This window comes from Ictidomys tridecemlineatus, unplaced genomic scaffold (genome assembly GCF_052094955.1).
Source record: "Ictidomys tridecemlineatus isolate mIctTri1 unplaced genomic scaffold, mIctTri1.hap1 Scaffold_87, whole genome shotgun sequence".
NCBI lineage: Eukaryota > Metazoa > Chordata > Mammalia > Rodentia > Sciuridae > Ictidomys > Ictidomys tridecemlineatus.
The window spans coordinates 680,656-698,002 of record NW_027526114.1 but is presented as its reverse complement, the minus strand read 5'-3'; the positions used below and the strand labels follow the sequence as shown (position 1 = coordinate 698,002).

General features: G+C 37.6%; 1 protein-coding gene across 1 annotated transcript; it reads right to left on the bottom strand.

The window, feature by feature from the left end:
• Nucleotides 1-4,040: 4,040 nt before the first annotated feature.
• LOC144374767 (uncharacterized) lies at nt 4,041-16,211 on the bottom strand. Its single transcript, XM_078037505.1, has 4 exons — nt 15,716-16,211; nt 4,984-5,138; nt 4,492-4,534; nt 4,041-4,179 (listed from the first exon to the last, which is right to left on the bottom strand). Exons 1-4 carry the CDS (start codon nt 16,209-16,211, stop codon nt 4,058-4,060), a joined length of 816 nt encoding a protein of 271 aa, XP_077893631.1. The 3' UTR covers nt 4,041-4,057.
• Between the last annotated feature and the right edge of the window lie 1,136 nt (nt 16,212-17,347).

Below are 17,347 nucleotides of genomic sequence, written 5' to 3'. Positions count from 1 at the left end.
GTATTACATAATTCAATAAACAATCTACATTTCAATATTAATACTTATAATTAATTTCTTAAATTTTTAAAACTGACAAGGCAATAAAATCATGGTAGAGTATCTACATCAATCTTTCTCAACAAGTAAATATATTCAACATAAGAAATTAAGAATTAGTTATGATTCCACTCTCATAGTAACATTATTAAGTTTATGTGCTTTCTTTCACTTATGAAGGATATTTACTTAATTTTTCATACCAAGACAAGAAGAAAAGAAGGCAGTAAAAATATTTCTTCCAAAACAGATTAATTAATAGCGCAAAAGGACATAGTATATTATAGGTGTTATAAACACAGACGTTGACATCAACTAAGATCTGTGTTCAAATTAGCATCACTAGTGGTATGAGCTGAGCTGGTCACAGGTAAAGTGTGAAGAATAATATAACCTACCTATTAAAGTTGCTGTGAGACTTAACGTGAAGCAATTAAAACAATGCAGGACATATGACAAAAGCTTGCACTCAGCTGCCGCAGGTACAGTTAGTATATATACAGCCTACTACACTCTCTTTTTAACAATTTTTAACTATTTTTGGGAAAAAAGGGGGGGTTTCTTGCATACCTATGAAACAGAAATGTCTCCCCAAAAATGGCCATTTAGCATAACAATTCAATGATTGTGGTACTTTAATCAACTTACCTAAACTGTCCAGTACAAAGAAAGCAAAGAGCTCGGTTACCATAAAGAAGGTGGTTTTCAGGTCGTAAAAAGAAGTAACGTTTGGTCAGTAAATCACATTACATATGAAATAAACATATATTACACTGAAAACAGGCATGAAAACAGTTTTTTTTAAAGAGAGAGTGAGAGAGGAGAGAGAGAGACAGAGAGAATTTTTTAATATTTATTTTTTAGTTCTCGGCGGACACAACATCTTTGTTGGTATGTGGTGCAGAGGATCGAACCCGGGCCGCACGCATGCCAGGCAAGCGCGCTACCACTTGAGCCACATCCCCAGCCCTGAAAACAGTTTTTAAAACTTTACATTTTCATGGCAGAGCAGGAAGAATACAAGATTTGGAACTTAACTGGGTAAATCTCACTTCATTACTTCCCCAGTAGCCTTCTTTAAAACCAACCTAAACTATCCTGTGTTCAAACTGAAGAGAATCCTTGCTCTGTCCAGATCGCAGGACTATTGTCAAGATCAAATAAGACATCTTATTAAAAAGTTAGTCAACTACAATGTATGCTGTAACTACAGAGGACAGGATCATTATGTCAGGGATATGCCACCTTGACAAAGAACTCCAGGAAAAAGGAGCTTGGAAATTGCAACAGTAATGTTAAGTAGCTTCATTTCAAATTTTGATCTTTTTAGTTTTGTTTGACAGTATAAAGCCAGAAATGATTTTCTTCCACCTTTTTCTCAATAGAATAGAGTAGCAGTCTTGGGGCAGCGTGTTGACTAGATTGATTCATTCCCCCTGGGGACAAGCAAGGTAGGAAAGGGAGAAGTTACGTACACCCCAACCTTCAAAGGCTGCTCTAATATTAGGTTGTTCACCTGAAGTGGCCATTAGGTACAGAATAGCACACCTAGGGGGAAGACTACAAAATTCCAGCAGCTGAGTAACAAAACCAGGTAGAAAAGAACACATGCATCCTCAACCATTGCAACTATTTTTCCTTTAAAAGTTTCCTCTAAGAAAGCAAAACCTCCTAAGTAGGTAGCATTTTAAGTATTAGGAACTAATCCTTTTTGATCAGTTAATAATTTATAAGGAAGTAGTTGACAGCAAAATGAGAAAAAGACAATAACAGGTGACTCTGCTGGAATGCCTTAAGAAAATGGAGCAAGGCAGAACCAAATTCACCACTGCACCTGACTTGCTTGAATTGCAGGATTTAATCAGTTCCAAATACTCAGGTTACCTCCAATGCTACTAATAACTAAAGATAAAAAATAAAAATCTATTATGCATATCAATTTGGAAGATTCTACAATTCTTGATCTTATTTTTATTTATCCTAACATTCTAACTTGAGCTGCCACACAAAAAGGATCTCATTGCTCTGTTTTGCTCTTACCTATATTCAATGGCTCTGGTGTAATAGATAATAGCTATATCAAATCTTTCTTTGGAAAACTCTTCATTTCCTTTCATTTTCATTAGTTCTCCTTTCTGAGAAACCAAGGTGAAAGAAGACCCATCAATTAGCTCCAAAGACAATCAAGAAACCAATACCTAGGAAAAATGGATCTGGGTTTCCATCTTTAATATCAAAAATAAGCTAGGGGATTATTTATATAGAAAAGGAGAATGTAATATCCAATATTTGGGGATGTACAGTTGACCCTCAATATCTATGGGTTCTGCAACTGCAGATGCAACCATATGCAGATCAAAAACTTTTGGAAAGACCAAAAAGGGTCTATAGGAACATGTACAGACTTTTCTTCTTGTCATTTCCCCTAAGCAATACAGTACAACAACTATTTACATAGTATTTACAGAGTACTAGGTATTATATAGTGACCTAGAGATTATTTAAAATATATGTGAGCAAGTGTACAAGGTACAGCAAATACTATACCATTTTTTATGAAGGATTTGAGCTCCAGCAGATTTGGTACCAGATAGGATCCAAATGAGATAAGAAAAATTATCAAATGGCTTTTTAAAAGAGAGGAGGTCAAGGCAGAAGGATCATGAGTTCAAAGCCAGCCTCAGCAAAAGCGAGGTACTAAGCAACTCAGTGAAACCCTGTCTCTAAATAAAATACAAAACAGGCTGGGGATGTAGCTCAGTGGTTGAGTGCCCCTGAGTTCAGTCTCCCACCCCCAAAAGAGAGAGAGAGAGAATCACCATAGTACAAAGACACCTTCTCAAATCTATCCTGATAAATTTTATCCCAAAGGCAAAGTATTTGTCAATAGTGGTATGTTTTTATGTCAAAAGACAGAGTTCGTTTACTTTTAGAACCTGTGATTAAGGTTTCTATGAACCAGGGCCCCCTTTCATTAGTGACAAATTCTAATTTCTCTCCTTTAATATCAAGAAGCTGTCCTGGTCCATTATGGCATGGCAGAACCAGGACATTGGTTATCAACGTTATCACTTCCATACCATGCACACTCTGACAGCAGAATAATCTCAGGTAAAGAAAACTGAAAAGCTTATCTGTTAACTGCTATAAACTGGTAACACAGTTTATAGCAGTTAACAGTTAACAACTGACACTCTATATTTACATTCTTTGGAGGCGGGGCTACATTCTACCACTTACCGCAACTTTCTTTGCCAAATCCAAAATATCTTACATCAACTCAAGATATTGTAATTTCTTCAAACTCATTTCAGAGGCATGAGAACTGTTTAAAGACAAATTTATTTTTGGAAAGATTACTTTCTCATGTATACAAATTCACTGAATTTTATGCTTATATTACAAGCTATCTGACAAAAACATTCAGTTCTTTTCTCCACTCTAGGTAACATAAATAAGGAGTTTATTAAATGGACCAAACCATATATCCCCTCTCTCTCAGTTCTATACCACTCACATTTATAAAAGTATTTTAATTTTTCCTGACTTAACTTCAAGTCTACCATCTAATACTATTCAGAATTATTTCATTATAATGTTATAAATTTTCTTTCATATTCAAATTCCAAGAATTTACTTTTCTTCCTGTTAAACAAAAGCAAAACTGAACAGCATATAGGAATGAAGAGTAAGCCAAGTGTAGTGGCATATGCCTAAAATCCTAGCTATTCCAGATGGTGAGGCAGGAGGATTTCAAGTTTAAGGCCAGCTTAAAGTTTGTTTAGCTAGACTGCATCTCAAAATAAAATTTTTAAAAAAGGGTTTAAGGTGTAGCTTGTCAAGCACGGGGAAGACCCTGAGTTCAACCCACAGTAACACCACAAAAAAAAAAAAGAAGAATGAGGTATAACCCTTCCATTGTATTTGACATTCCTTAGCACTGTGCAACATGCTTATCACCACTCATCCAAAATGAATAACATATAGTGACTTACATGGTCTCCACACAGGGATGTAATCATGATATTACAGAACTGTGCTGATGTTGAAAAAGAAGTGGCCAGAAGATATATATTTTAATGGCATCACAGTAATCTTGCAGGACAGAAAGTGGTTTACTACACCATATATTGCAGATGTCTTAATTAAAATAAAAAAGCTTAAAATTAATATTTGTGCCCTGATTTTTAATGAATCAACACTGCTATACAGAAAAGGTAAAAATGGATATGAGAAGACAAGAAATGAATTAAGGTTTTAAACTGCTAGATGTTAAGAATATTTTAAGTGTTGGCTAAAACTCAATTTACAAAGAAAGATTTTGGGTTCCAGGAAAAAACATAGTAAGAATCTATTTTTAAGAAGACAAATCTGATTTGTTGATATGACTAGATAAATCACCTCCATTTGTGGTCCATCAATAAATTAACGTTAATATGTCAACATGCTCACCTAAATATTTCTCGCTTTGGGCATAATCTTTATACTTCATATCCTAAAAAAAAAAGAAAATTATTTCGATTTGCAACTGGTAAAATACACAAGTATACTTTTTGACTTTCAATCAATGGATTAGCAGAACTAAACTGAAAAACATCTAATGTACATTTACTTATATGCTTTGAATATATTTGTAGCCAGTGAGTCTTAATTTAAGGCCTTTTTCATGTTTCCTGAGTTTCTTTCTACAACTCTATTCAAGAGTTTTTCTAATTCTCAGAAAGCCGCCTAATGTCTTCACTTATTCTCTGAAATCTATTCTTATTGTTGAGGCACAGCTTATTTCTTTTGAATAATAACCTCTTCAAAAGCATGTGTTCCTTCTTATAAAAACCCATAGCCACACACACACATACACACACAAAATCTTTACTCAAATGCCCTAAATCAGAAAGCCTTTAGGATATACCATGTTAAAAACAAAAATTTAACAAACCTACTTACCACTCCATCACAGTAAAGCTGAGTCACACGAACATAGTTATTCGTCGTATATTCAGGAGCAAAGACACAATCATCTTCGTAAGGGCTATCTTCCAACAATGCACAATCCACCACAGTGAAGTCTCCATCAGTAAAATTGTCCATGGCACACAATCCTAAGGAAATAACATAATCCAATTCAGTAATTAAATCATTTGAGATGACATGAGCAGCATTCTTCCTGGCTTCTATAGTATAACTGAAAAATACTAAAAACCTATGCTTAAGGAACTCCAATCAGAACACTGATTTTTGTCCCCATTCTGTGATTCTCCCCCCATTCTCTCCCAATAGTTTTATCTGCTTCTTCCTTTCCTCAGGCTCAGATATTCACCATCACTACTCTGAACTTATCTGTTTACATGTATCCCTTAGATGGAAGATAAGGGCACTGTTATTTACTTTGTATGTGCCTAGCATTCAGTAAGCCTCAAATGACTGCTCAAAATAGAAAGGCATCTTCCCACTGCTGCACTCTTACTCCACCTGCTTTTACTGCATCCCATGTTTTACCATACATGAAATGCTACATTCTCAATTTCCTGGCCTGAACTAAATCCTTAGCACTGAGAAACAGTTTCCTATCAGTGTTCATACTCCGCTATGTGTCTCTCATCATCTCTCCATCTTGGGGAAAGGGACAGGACCAGAGTGGTCCAGGGTGAGTCTTTCAAATCTCTTCCAGACATTCAGACATGAATGGATGTCCAAATCCAGACATGCCATCTTGTAACTACACCTTCTTCTAATAGTCTCCCAACCACCACAACACAGAGCACTGCTAGACTACAAAGGAGGGAAAAAAAACCTCACATTACCAAGACACATGTTTTAAAAATATTTATTTCAATGGGGGAAAAGGGAAACTAGGGCCAGAGTTTTAGATTAAGATTTTGTGTTTTTTCCCCCTGAAAAAAAAAGTTCAATAATGAGGATTTTTAGAGCTCTGAGAGAACAGCTACACTAAATATCACTGAAAAATTCATTTTACTACTTCTAACTCTTGCCCAAATAAAGGCTTTCTTTTTCTACCATCACCAGCACCAAGATTAACACCATTTCTTACACCTTTTCACTTTCACTATTATCCCATTATGATTAGAACTAGTAAAGCTTCTTTTTTCCTAAGCAAGACCACCATCAATCTTTGAAATATTTCTTTAATAAATCCTTCTTATTATATCCAATTTAGTGTATTAAAACCTTGCAATATCTAAAGTGAAGAACAATAACAGGCTTCCTAGCAAACTCTATACAATGTGTCAAAATACTGCACTAAGTGCTTTACAAGCCATCATCTCATTCTCATAACAATTCTTAGTAGCCCCACATGCCAACATCTCCACTATAAAAATGGGAAAAAGTCTCAGTAAAATTAAGGTCCTTGGTGACCTTATCCACCATACACAGGGCTTAAAACAACACTTTCTGAACTTTATTTGCATAGCTTCACCATGATTGTTGCCATTTCCATATATCACATGTATTTTTACTAATATTTTCCTTTCATTGTACTCACTTGGCCTAAGTGATAATGTCCATGATGTCATAGGTTTGATCCACAAGTTATGTTTTTTCATACACATAAAATCCTAACTATTAAAAAAATTCAAGTGCTTATCCAGGTACTATTTAAAATTATCTCATATGGTACTGTAGGAAAACAATGGCTTCCAAACTGCCAAATGCTAAAATCCCAAATCCTTCTCTTAACTTCTAGACCCTCTGTCCCAATTGCTATTGGATCTTAACCAATATGTCCCATAAGCCCCTCAGTAATTTTCAGTAAGTTGAAAAACAAATAACTTTTTCCTCAAAAAAAAAGCAAATGAAACCAAGTTCTTTTCTCTTTCTATATGCTATTTATCAGTTAATTGCTCTACATGCCACATGTTTACTCAAACCAAAAATCTGGGGGTCAATCTAGACTTCCTGTTTTCCTCAACATTTCTATCCAACTGACCACTAAATCCTCAATTTCATCTTCCCCAAGATCTAAACTTAGCACACATATACTTCTTCATGTCCAGTGCCACTGCTTTAATTGTATCTTTACCTTTATTCCTCTCAAAAATGCATAAATGATCTCCTAACTGTGGTTTACTGTCAAACCTGGTATCCTCTAAAACACTGATCATATAATATTACAGCAGAAAATCATTCAACAGCTTTCCTTCATTATCAGAATAAAGTCCAACCACCTTACTATAAGCATAGATTTCATGTGATCCTATTCCTGTTTCTATCTCCAGTCACTTTGTGATATATAACATGGAAGCTAGTCATACCCAACTGCTCATCATTCATAAACTCTGTGACCACCTAGTGCCTACCAATCCTTGACACTCAATTCTATGAAGCATTTTCCACAGTACCAAGTTTATTTTTGCACTTCTACTCTACAAGCCTAGAGCACCCTGCCCACTCCTGACACAGTTCTTACACTGTTTGATCACCACAGGTTCATCTCTGTAAGGTCACTACGGGGCCAGAGGATACACTGTGCAGTCTGCTTGCCACCTATACTATTATTTATTTAATTAATATCTCCCTTCAGAAAAACCCAGCCTTTTAAACAAATTTATTTTAATAGAAAATTGATAACATACAACAAAAGTTTTCTAATACAAGCTAAATATATTACTAAAATTAATCTTAAAATACACTTCTGATCACATCAGTTATGATGAACTAGATTCTGAAGGACACTACCAATGCAAGAAAAGCAGATCTTGGATTTTTAAAAAATACTTTTAAGTAATTTCAGCTCACGGAAATACATTTCAGGAGACCCTCTCCCCCCAAAAAGCAGCAAACGTTTAGACAGGAACTTGGCAACCAAAAGCAGTAAGAAGTAGAAAAGCAGATCTTGGATTTTAAAAAAATACTTTTAAGTACTTTCTGCTCACAGAAATATATTTCAGGAGACTCTCAGGACAGTGAACCCTAGACCAGAAGCAAAATGTCAGAACTGAAAAGTGGGTCAAATTAAACTCCTGTCTCCCAACCAGAGCTAATACAAATGCTTTCAGAAAGAAAAGTAACTTCCAGTTAGGCTCTCAAGACTCTCACAAATTTCTACCAAATAGATCTTTAGAGTTTATAATAGGGGATCACCAAGCACTGGAAATAACAAGCCACCATGAGGGGCAGACAACAGATGGGGAAAAAAGCAATAAATTTGGATCCCCTAAGGATAGAAACATTGAGATTTCCAGACACAGTCTGTGAACAACTACAAAAATGAGCAAGTAACATGAGACTACAATAAATGACTGTATATATGAAAAATAACCAAGCTAAACTTTGAGAAATTAAAAATATAATTGTTAAAAGTGAAAAAATGGGGGATTAGAGAGAAAATTAGGCACACCTAAGAGAAAAATGGCAAACTAGACGATAAGAAGGATGAAATTACCCAGCACTAAACATTTTATTAAGGAGAAATAAGATGAAAAGTAGGATGGGGGAAGAGTAAGTGATCTAGAAACAGTTACACATACATATAGCCAGTTAAAACTCCAAAAGGGGAGAACAGTCCAAATAAAAAAGAGGCAATATTTAAAGAATACAAGGCTCCAGAATCTTCTAGATCTCATGAAAGACAATATTCAGAATGAACATCCAGTATCCAAAATACAATAAAAAAATAATTTCCATCTAAACTTAGAAATGAAATGATATAAATCAAAGACAAAATCCAATGCAGCTATAAGAAAAAGATATTTTCTTCAAAAAAAGCATAAATAAAACTAGCAGCAGACTTTGTATAATATTTTCACCACATTCTCTTAAGAAAAGGGTTAAAAATAGTTTTAAATAAAAACTGAGTTGACCACCAATCAAGAGTTTTGAACTAAAGGAACTTCTAATCCTACCAATTAAAAGACACTGATTGTCTGATGGGCCTGAAAGATAAGACCAGCAATATGAAAAAAAAGTAAAAATCAAATGAAAAGCACATTCTAGATAAATTACCACCAAAGACTCTAAGTCAAAAAAAGCAAAATTAGGAATAGAGAGGATCATAACAGAGTAGATATGTTAAGAGAAAATATTAAGCTTGTATGCAGCTAATATAAGTACCTCAAAATACATAAAAACAAAAACTATTAGAAGTATAAAAAGTCTATTAGAAGGTAACAGAAGATTCCAACATACTCTTCTCAATTAATGATAAAAACTAATAAAGACTGAACAACACAATTTCTTATCTTTAATGATTACAGAAAAATTATAGAATTCACTATGGACAAGGTCATAAAAATAAGAATGAAATAACAACAAGAACACATTCTCTAACAACACAGGTGAAAAAAAAATTAATGTAGATACACCTGAAAATTAAAACAATGAAAAAGTTAATGCAGATACATTTGAAAAGATAAAACATGCCAGGTGCGGTGGCACATGCCTGTAATCCCAGTGGCTGGGAAAGATAAGGCAGCAGGATAGTGAGTTCAAGGCCAGCCTCAGCAATTTATCGAAGCCCTAAGCAACTCAGAAACAGACTGTTTCTAAATAAAATATAAAAAATGGCTGGGGATGTGGCTCAGTAGTTAAGCCCTTTGGGTTCAATCCCCAGTACCAAGACAAAACAAACAAACAAACAGAAAGCATTTCTAAATAGTAAGCCAAAAAAATTAAAATTGAACTTTTTATAAGAACTTAATTTCTGAAAATTAATAAAAGCATTAGAAACTTAGATGAAGAAAATAATGAATTTCAAGAAAATTTATAGCATTACATGCTTATACTAGGAAAAAATAGCTAAAATTGATGTTAAAACTTGCAATTTAAGTTAGAAAAAGAAAAGAAAGGGAAGGAAATCATAAATAAAAGAGGGAAATCAGCATGCACAAGGTCCTGGGTTGAATCCCTAGCACCCGCCTTGCCCCGTAAAAAGTTAGTCTTTTGTGAAGATTAATAAAACAGACAAACTTTGGCAATAATGAAAGAGAGAAATAGAGACAGAGAGAGAAGTCAGACATAAATAATATTCAAAATGAGAAAAGGGAACATCCAAATAAAGAAAAGATGGAAAGGGATATTAAAATATTATTAACTTGATGCCAATAAACTTTAAACATGCTAATGAAAGGACAAATTTCTAAAACTAAAATAAATAGAGAACCTGAACACTCCTACTACCATTCAACTTCTAATGACTACTCAGCTTCCACAAAGAAAATACTAAATTTAAGTCATTTTCAAATAGGTTTCACCAATTTTTTTAAGAAACAAATCAGACCAATCCAAACTCTCTCGGACAACTGAAAAAAGAGGAACTACTTGCTAATTCAATATATAAGTTCAGTATAAAGTAATACCAGAATCAGGTAGTCAATAAGGAAAAAGAGAATTCTATTTATAAAATGATTCAAAAACTCTGAAGAAAATATTAGCAAATTCAATCCAGGAGTTCATAAACAGATAATCCATCAATACCAGTTTGGATTTATCTCAAGAATAAAGAATTTTCAAACCCATAAATTGTAATTCATTATATTTATAACAATTACAGGGGGGAAAAAGGAAAAAAAAGGAGATATTTCTCAACAGATGCAGAAAAACATGACAAAATGCAGATTTCCTGGACACATTCAAAGATGTCTACAAAAGCTCATACAAAATGTTATTCTTTATGGGAGAACACTCTCTTTAAAATTGGGAATAAGATCTGTAAGCCCATTATAATGACTCACTTCTAATGAATAATCATAATCACCTCCATTGAACATAGATCTAAAAGTGTGCTAGAACATTAAAAAATAAAAGAGCAAATAACTGTCACCATTTGCAAATGATATAATTATTCACATAAAACAAGGAATTCCAGGAAATATATTAGAAATATTAGAAGTTTATCAAGTGGATAACTAAAAAGCAATATTAAAAACATTAAATTGCTACTTACTAATAATTGTCAGAAAATAGATTGTTGGGGCTGTAGTTGTGGCTCATTGGTAGAGCGCTTGCCTAGCATGTGCGAGGAGGCACCGGGTTCGATCCTTGGCACCACATAAAAATGAATAAATAAAAATAAAGGTATAAAAATGTTTTAACTGTTAAAATTTTAAAAAATAGATTCTTAAACACTGGCACTTATAATACCAACAACAATTTAAAACATTGGATCAGCATTTAAAAAGTGAATAATCTCTATAAAGAAAATTATAAAACTGTATTAAAAGACACTGAAAACCTAAATAAATAAAAATACTATATTCTCAAAATCCTCAGGGTTTTAATTCTCCCCAGAACTTACTCAATGAATTTCAATTAAGTCCCAAAAGGTTTTTCATGTCTCATGTAACAAATTGATCCTTTAAAGAATCCAAATGTCCAAAAACAGCTGAGACTCAAGTCCTCCCCAGATATCAAAATTCTGGTAAAATGATAGCATTATTGATTAAGACCGTGTGAGTATCAACACAGAAAAAGATTGCAAATGATTCATAACAGGTGACAAGTGATGCAGAAAGGCAAACCAGAAACAGACCCATCATGCACACAGAAGACAAACATAAAAGAAATAGTACAGCAGATCACTAGTGACTGAGGGGCTGGAACCACATGAAGGGATAAAATGAATGTGAATCACTAACACCATTCCAAAAAAGGAAAAATAAATTTCAGATGGATTATGAATTTAAATGTGAAAAGTGTCATTTTAAAACTTCTAGAAAGAAACACTTGAGAATGTCTTTATAAACCCAGAACAAGAAAGGTTTTCAGTTACAGAACATTAAAATTAAGAAAGAGTGAATGAAATATACCATGAAGAGTAAAAAGACTGGCCAAAAACTGGAAGAAGACATTTACAATGTATATAATCAATAAAAGACCTGTTACCAGTTTTATAAGACAACTAAATAGGAAAAAAATGGATAAAAAGACATGACCAGGTATTTCATAAAAGGAAAATATAAATGGTTCATAAATATATGAAGAGATGTTCAATCTCAATAATCAAACAAATGCAAATTAAAACCACAACGATGTATTGTACATACCCATTCCAGTGGCAAATATTAGGACATCTAACATAAGTATTGGAGAGGATACACATCAACTTACACACTGCTGATGAAAATATCTAAGTTGGAAAATCTTTTGGCCAAAATATAAACTGGTACAACCACTTAAAACCCTGAAATCATTCGTAAAGTTGAATATTTACACACCCTTTGACCCAGCAATTCCACTTCTAGCAAACAGCTTACATTTACTATTTTTCTTTTCCCTCTCATAAACCACCAAAAATGCTTTTGAAAAAAATCACTCACATTTTACAACAACATCTAAAAAATTCTGGCATCAAGCTTAAATAATTGCAAATGATGAATTTATAGAGTAGTATAGTAGCATTTAAAACTAAAATGAATGTTTCTTTTAAATGCATAATTATTAATAACAATACAGTTAATCAAAATAGCTACATATACTGATAATTAAATAGAAAAGTGAAATTTTATTGGACATGCATCTCTTGAAATAATGGAGAGATGTTGCCTGAATTAAAGATGGCTTTCCCCAATGCTATACACTGTATACCAAACAGTGCTATACACTGTAAACCAAATTACCTCTTTGGTTTCCAGAGTTTTCCTAGTTGGGGCTATTCCCTAGTTCTTCTTTGTAGGTATGTGGTTTGTGTTATGTAAAACACTACTGTGATGAAAGGGAAGGTGTGAAAGTTGAACCAGCAGGACTCTATTATTGGTCTCAGGCATACAGTTTCAAGAAAGATCACATATGGAATTTAATGATCTAGAAATTCATTAACATCTCCTGTTCCCATATACTACTTGGAAAATCATATACCCCAGGATGAAAATTAAAAGAAATTCTTTCAACTCTGTATATACAAGACTCTTCAAAGTAACAAAACCTCAACAACCAGAACACCCACCAATAGGAGAATGCATAAGCTGTGTTATATTCACCTGTGGAATATTACACAGCAGTAAAAATTAAAGACTTACATCCATTCTCAATATCAGTGACCCTTAGAAATGTAACATTGGATGAAATAAACATGTTCCCAAAGACTACAGTACCCAGTAATTCCTTTCTTTCTTTTTCTCCAAACACAGAAAACATACAATACATTGTTGAGGGATATTTACAAATCTGATAAAAATTATTTTTTAAATGCAAAGAATAACACACAATTCAAGATAATCACCTTTTGGGTGAACACATTCAATATTGGTTATTTTGATTCTTGGATTAACTCTGGTCGATTCACAGATGTTCATTTTATTGTTTTGCTTCACAGCTTGCATATGTTACACATTTTCAATATATCAAAATAAAGAGAAAGGATTTTTAAAACATTAAAATAAAGAGAAAAAATTTTTAAAACATTCATCTTATAAAAAATGCTTTAATTAATTCCCCTCACCTGCCACTTGAGAGATACATATAACATATCATGGAAATCCTATCTTTACATCAACCATCGCAATATTAGGTACATAATAAATGTTCATTGAAATTAATTTTGAGGATCAAATGCATTAAAGATTGAGCTAATTAGCTTGAGCCAGGAACTCATATGTTGACACAGGACTAAGGCAAAAGCCTAGATGACTGCAAGCAAATGCAACAGCAAGCTAGTCATAAGGAAGCTGGTCAGTAAAGAAAAGACAAAAAAATGTAGTATAATGACATACTGTTAGCAAGGATATGAGGAAATGGGTGTTTTCACTCAATACCAACAATGAAACTTGGTAAAACCGCTTTGAGAGCTTCTGTAATATCTGTTTAAATTGAAGATGCACATACTTCTACCCAGCAAATCTACTACACAGACATACTTCCTAGAGAAACTTCCAAATGTGTGCACAGCACACAGGTACAAAGATATTTATTGCAGGACTGTTTTTAAAGAGTCAAAAACTGGAAACAACTTCATAGTCCATCAATAGGGGAATGTATAAATTATGGTATATTCATACAATGTAATTCTATACCAGGAATTAAAATGAATTCACCAAAGATTATTCATAACTGATCATTCAATTTATTCATATAGAAATCTCTAAATGTGATACTGGGTGAAAAAAGCAAGTTGCAAAAAAACACACGTAGTTTAATATCATTAGTTTAAAATCCAACAACACAATGTATGTTTGTAGATTCATCGTGAGCAAAGTATAAAATATGCAAAGAAATGATTTACACAAACCTAAACACAGTGGCTATCTCTAGGTAAGGAGGGGGAGGAACTGAAAGTACCTCCACAATCTTTTAATTTCATTTTTTTACAAAAAAGATTTGAAGTAAATCTGGCAAAATAATTACATCTGTAAAATCTAAATCATCTATTAGATCTCCATTTATATTCAAAATGCTCCACAAATTAAAAGAATGGAAAAGTAGTCAAGAATAGGAAATTGCCGCAGAACAGAGACACACCAAGCGCAGCCCTTGAGTGCAAAGCAGGAACGAATAATAATAGTAGTAGGTGGGTCCCTAATGGGTTTGAAGTTTCTTTTCCCATATATCCTTATAATAAATTCCACTATCCTGATGATAAAATACAAATTTCTTTCAACAAAAGGTGTCCTAACTAGGACTGTAATCATAAGCAAACTGTGATTTTACTCCTCCCAAGGAGAGGAATTAAGATTTCTACCTCCTTTCCCTCACCGTTGGGCAGAACAGAAAGACATTTATGTGAACGTCATAAAACACTGTAAACCAGTAAGTATCATGGAGAACGTCCAGGGATAGCTACTATGCATTTGCCGGCTGGCAGGGGCACATATTTTGGAAGGAGCTGGCATCTTAAGGGCGTTCGGAATCTAGGGCGCCTCTAGAAAAGGAACAACTCACTGGTACCATCCCATTCACCCATGTCTCTGATCAATTTTTCCCCCTAATAGGTCTCCCTATTCTGTCCCCAGAACAGTATGGCTCCACTGGCCAAAATGACGTCGCAGACACTGCAGAGCAGGTGGCCGCCAGACCCTTGGATGCCTTCCCCCTTCGCGTTGGCGTTCTGGGGAAGGAGGAGGCTCAGCGAAGGAACCGCGGAGCGGGAGCGCTGGGGCGGCGTCCCCCTCCCTGGTCAATCCCCTGCGCACGGGGCGGCTCTGGACTGGCAGCCCTTCTCAGCACACAGGTGTCTAGAACGCGGAGAACGCAGACATGCAAGGGCCCGAGCGCGCGCTCAGGAACACTCGCAAACTCATCCCCGCACACGAGATCACGCGACAGGCCCTATGCCGAACCCACGCGAAGACGCACACTTTCGCGGGGGATGCGCCAGGCGAGGGTGGAGACCGCAGCAGGAGCGGCCACAGCGCGCTGGGGACGCGCGCCCCAGAGGGAACAGTGACAAAAGGGGAGCCACCCACCGAGGCGGTGAGCGCCCACGCCGCCTCCGAGAAAACTGGCCACCTACACAAAGGGGACCAGGAGGAGACCCACGGGCTCGTGCATGCGCGCCTAGCAGGTGTCACCCACGCACGAACCGAGACCGGGGCGCAGGGCTGCAGGGGGGTACGCACACAGTGGCCGCCCCCACGTCGCACAGGCACCCTAGGCCCAAGCTCGCGAAGGGGGCGGACAAAGGGGACACACCCACCGGGACAGACAGAAACGGCCACACCGGCCCACGCACACACAGCAGGCACCTCTGCAAGGGATGGCGGGGCGACGCGCACACACCCACACTCACCACACACCCACGGAGGGGGTGTGGAGGGCCCAGCTCCCGGGGCATCTCGACTGTGACGGGACAAGGTGACACATCCGGGAGCCCTGCCACGCGCTGGCTGTGCACTCACGAGGGCCCGCAGCCCGCGATCCTCGGGCCGCCGCCGCCGCCGCCTAAGGCCCACCACATCAGCCGGTTGGCGGGCGGTAGCAGGCAGCAGCACAGGCTGCAGGCGCGTCACGTGGGCTGGCAGTGCACATGCGCAGTCTCGCTGCACCGCCCACCCTTCTGCGGCCGCCAGCCGGGCGGCCCCCATGCTCCTGAGCTCCTGCACACCTCCCACGTGGGGGCTTCTCCCTGCACTCAGGTACCCACCCCAGAGGCCTCCGCGGCCTCGCTCGCCCCGCGCGGTGTCCCTTCCTGGTGCCTGCGCTCCCCCGCCCGCGCAGCCTGTCTGAGGTGGGCCTCTTCCCGCAGGCCGGCGGGGCGGAGCGCGGCGGGCGAGCCTCCCGGCCATGCTCATCACGCTGTGCTACCTGTACCTGTGGGCGCGCTGGGGGCGCCAGCTTGCCGCGCTCCTGCGCACCACAGTGCGGCGGCTGCACGCCTCACGCTGCTCCTTCACCTTCTGCGGCGCAGCGGTGCGGCTCTGCGGTTCGTGCGTGTGCCTGAGCCGTGGCGGCCCTGTCTTCTGCGTCGGCGAGAGCCAGGTGGGCGGGCGCGGAGCGGGGCCAGAAGCGCCATCGGCTTCGCGCGAGACCCCGCTGAGCCTGGCGGGGGGAACCCGGCCTCCCTGCAGCGCTCCGCATGGTGGGCAGCCTCTGGGGGACCTGAGCGCGGCAGGAGGCTGTCCCTGCCAGGGCCAGGACATGTCCCATGCGCTCTGCATCTTCTCGGCAGCCCACTCTGAATCTTCAGCGCTTTGGCTGACGCTCGGTCTTTGTTTCTGGGCCTGGTTCTTGGGATGGTGGCCACTGTCCAGCTGGCCCAGTCACCTACAGTGGCGTGGGCCTGCCTTGTAATCGCTGTAAAAAACGCGCCCTTGCTGTGACAAGGGACAGTGATTCTTTCCAGGCAGCTGTTTGGGAAATGGACTTCACAGTGCATTTCTAAGCAAATTGCCATGGGCATCGCAATAACTAACGCTGAGAAGAGTTTTTGCTTTTAGAAAAACTTCTTCCATCTGGAAAGTTGGGTCACTTTCAGCAATAAAATGAGATTTTAAAAAGTTATTTAAACGTAGGTGAAATCACAACACCCATGAGAGAATCAAAATCTTGTCTCAGTGTTGAACGTTCTGTTGTGCCTGTGCTTAGGTGTGGAATGAAATTGTACCGGTAGCAAATAAAGGACACCCTAAGTTAAAAAATATAGTATACACACTGAACGGGTTCTCTCAGTTCTTCCTAGGAATGTACAAAACGAGTACCACCCAAGTACCACCTGGACCCAAGGGGGGAAGTTCATTACATCCAGTGGCCACCTTAGGAAACCTGTTGAGAAAAATAAAATGAAGAATAATTACAGAGTGGATTTTACTACTGCAGGAGCTTCTAGACTTGATTTATTTAAAATATATTCTTTAGAGTTTAGAGTAAAATTTTAACATACACGAAATTTGAGACGTAAATGTTTTAATTTTTTCTGCTCTTG

Bases quoted from the DNA above. Each gene is read 5' to 3' on its own strand.
- LOC144374767 (XM_078037505.1), bottom strand. From the start codon at position 16,211: ATGGCCGGGAGGCTCGCCCGCCGCGCTCCGCCCCGCCGGCCTGCGGGA. The intron at 5,139-15,715 runs GTGAGTGTGGGT...TTATTTCCTTAG, and splicing joins ACCCCCTCCGTGGGTGTGTG to GATTGTGTGCCATGGACAAT. The intron at 4,535-4,983 runs GTAAGTAGGTTT...TTTTTTTTTTAG, and splicing joins AGCTTTACTGTGATGGAGTG to GATATGAAGTATAAAGATTA.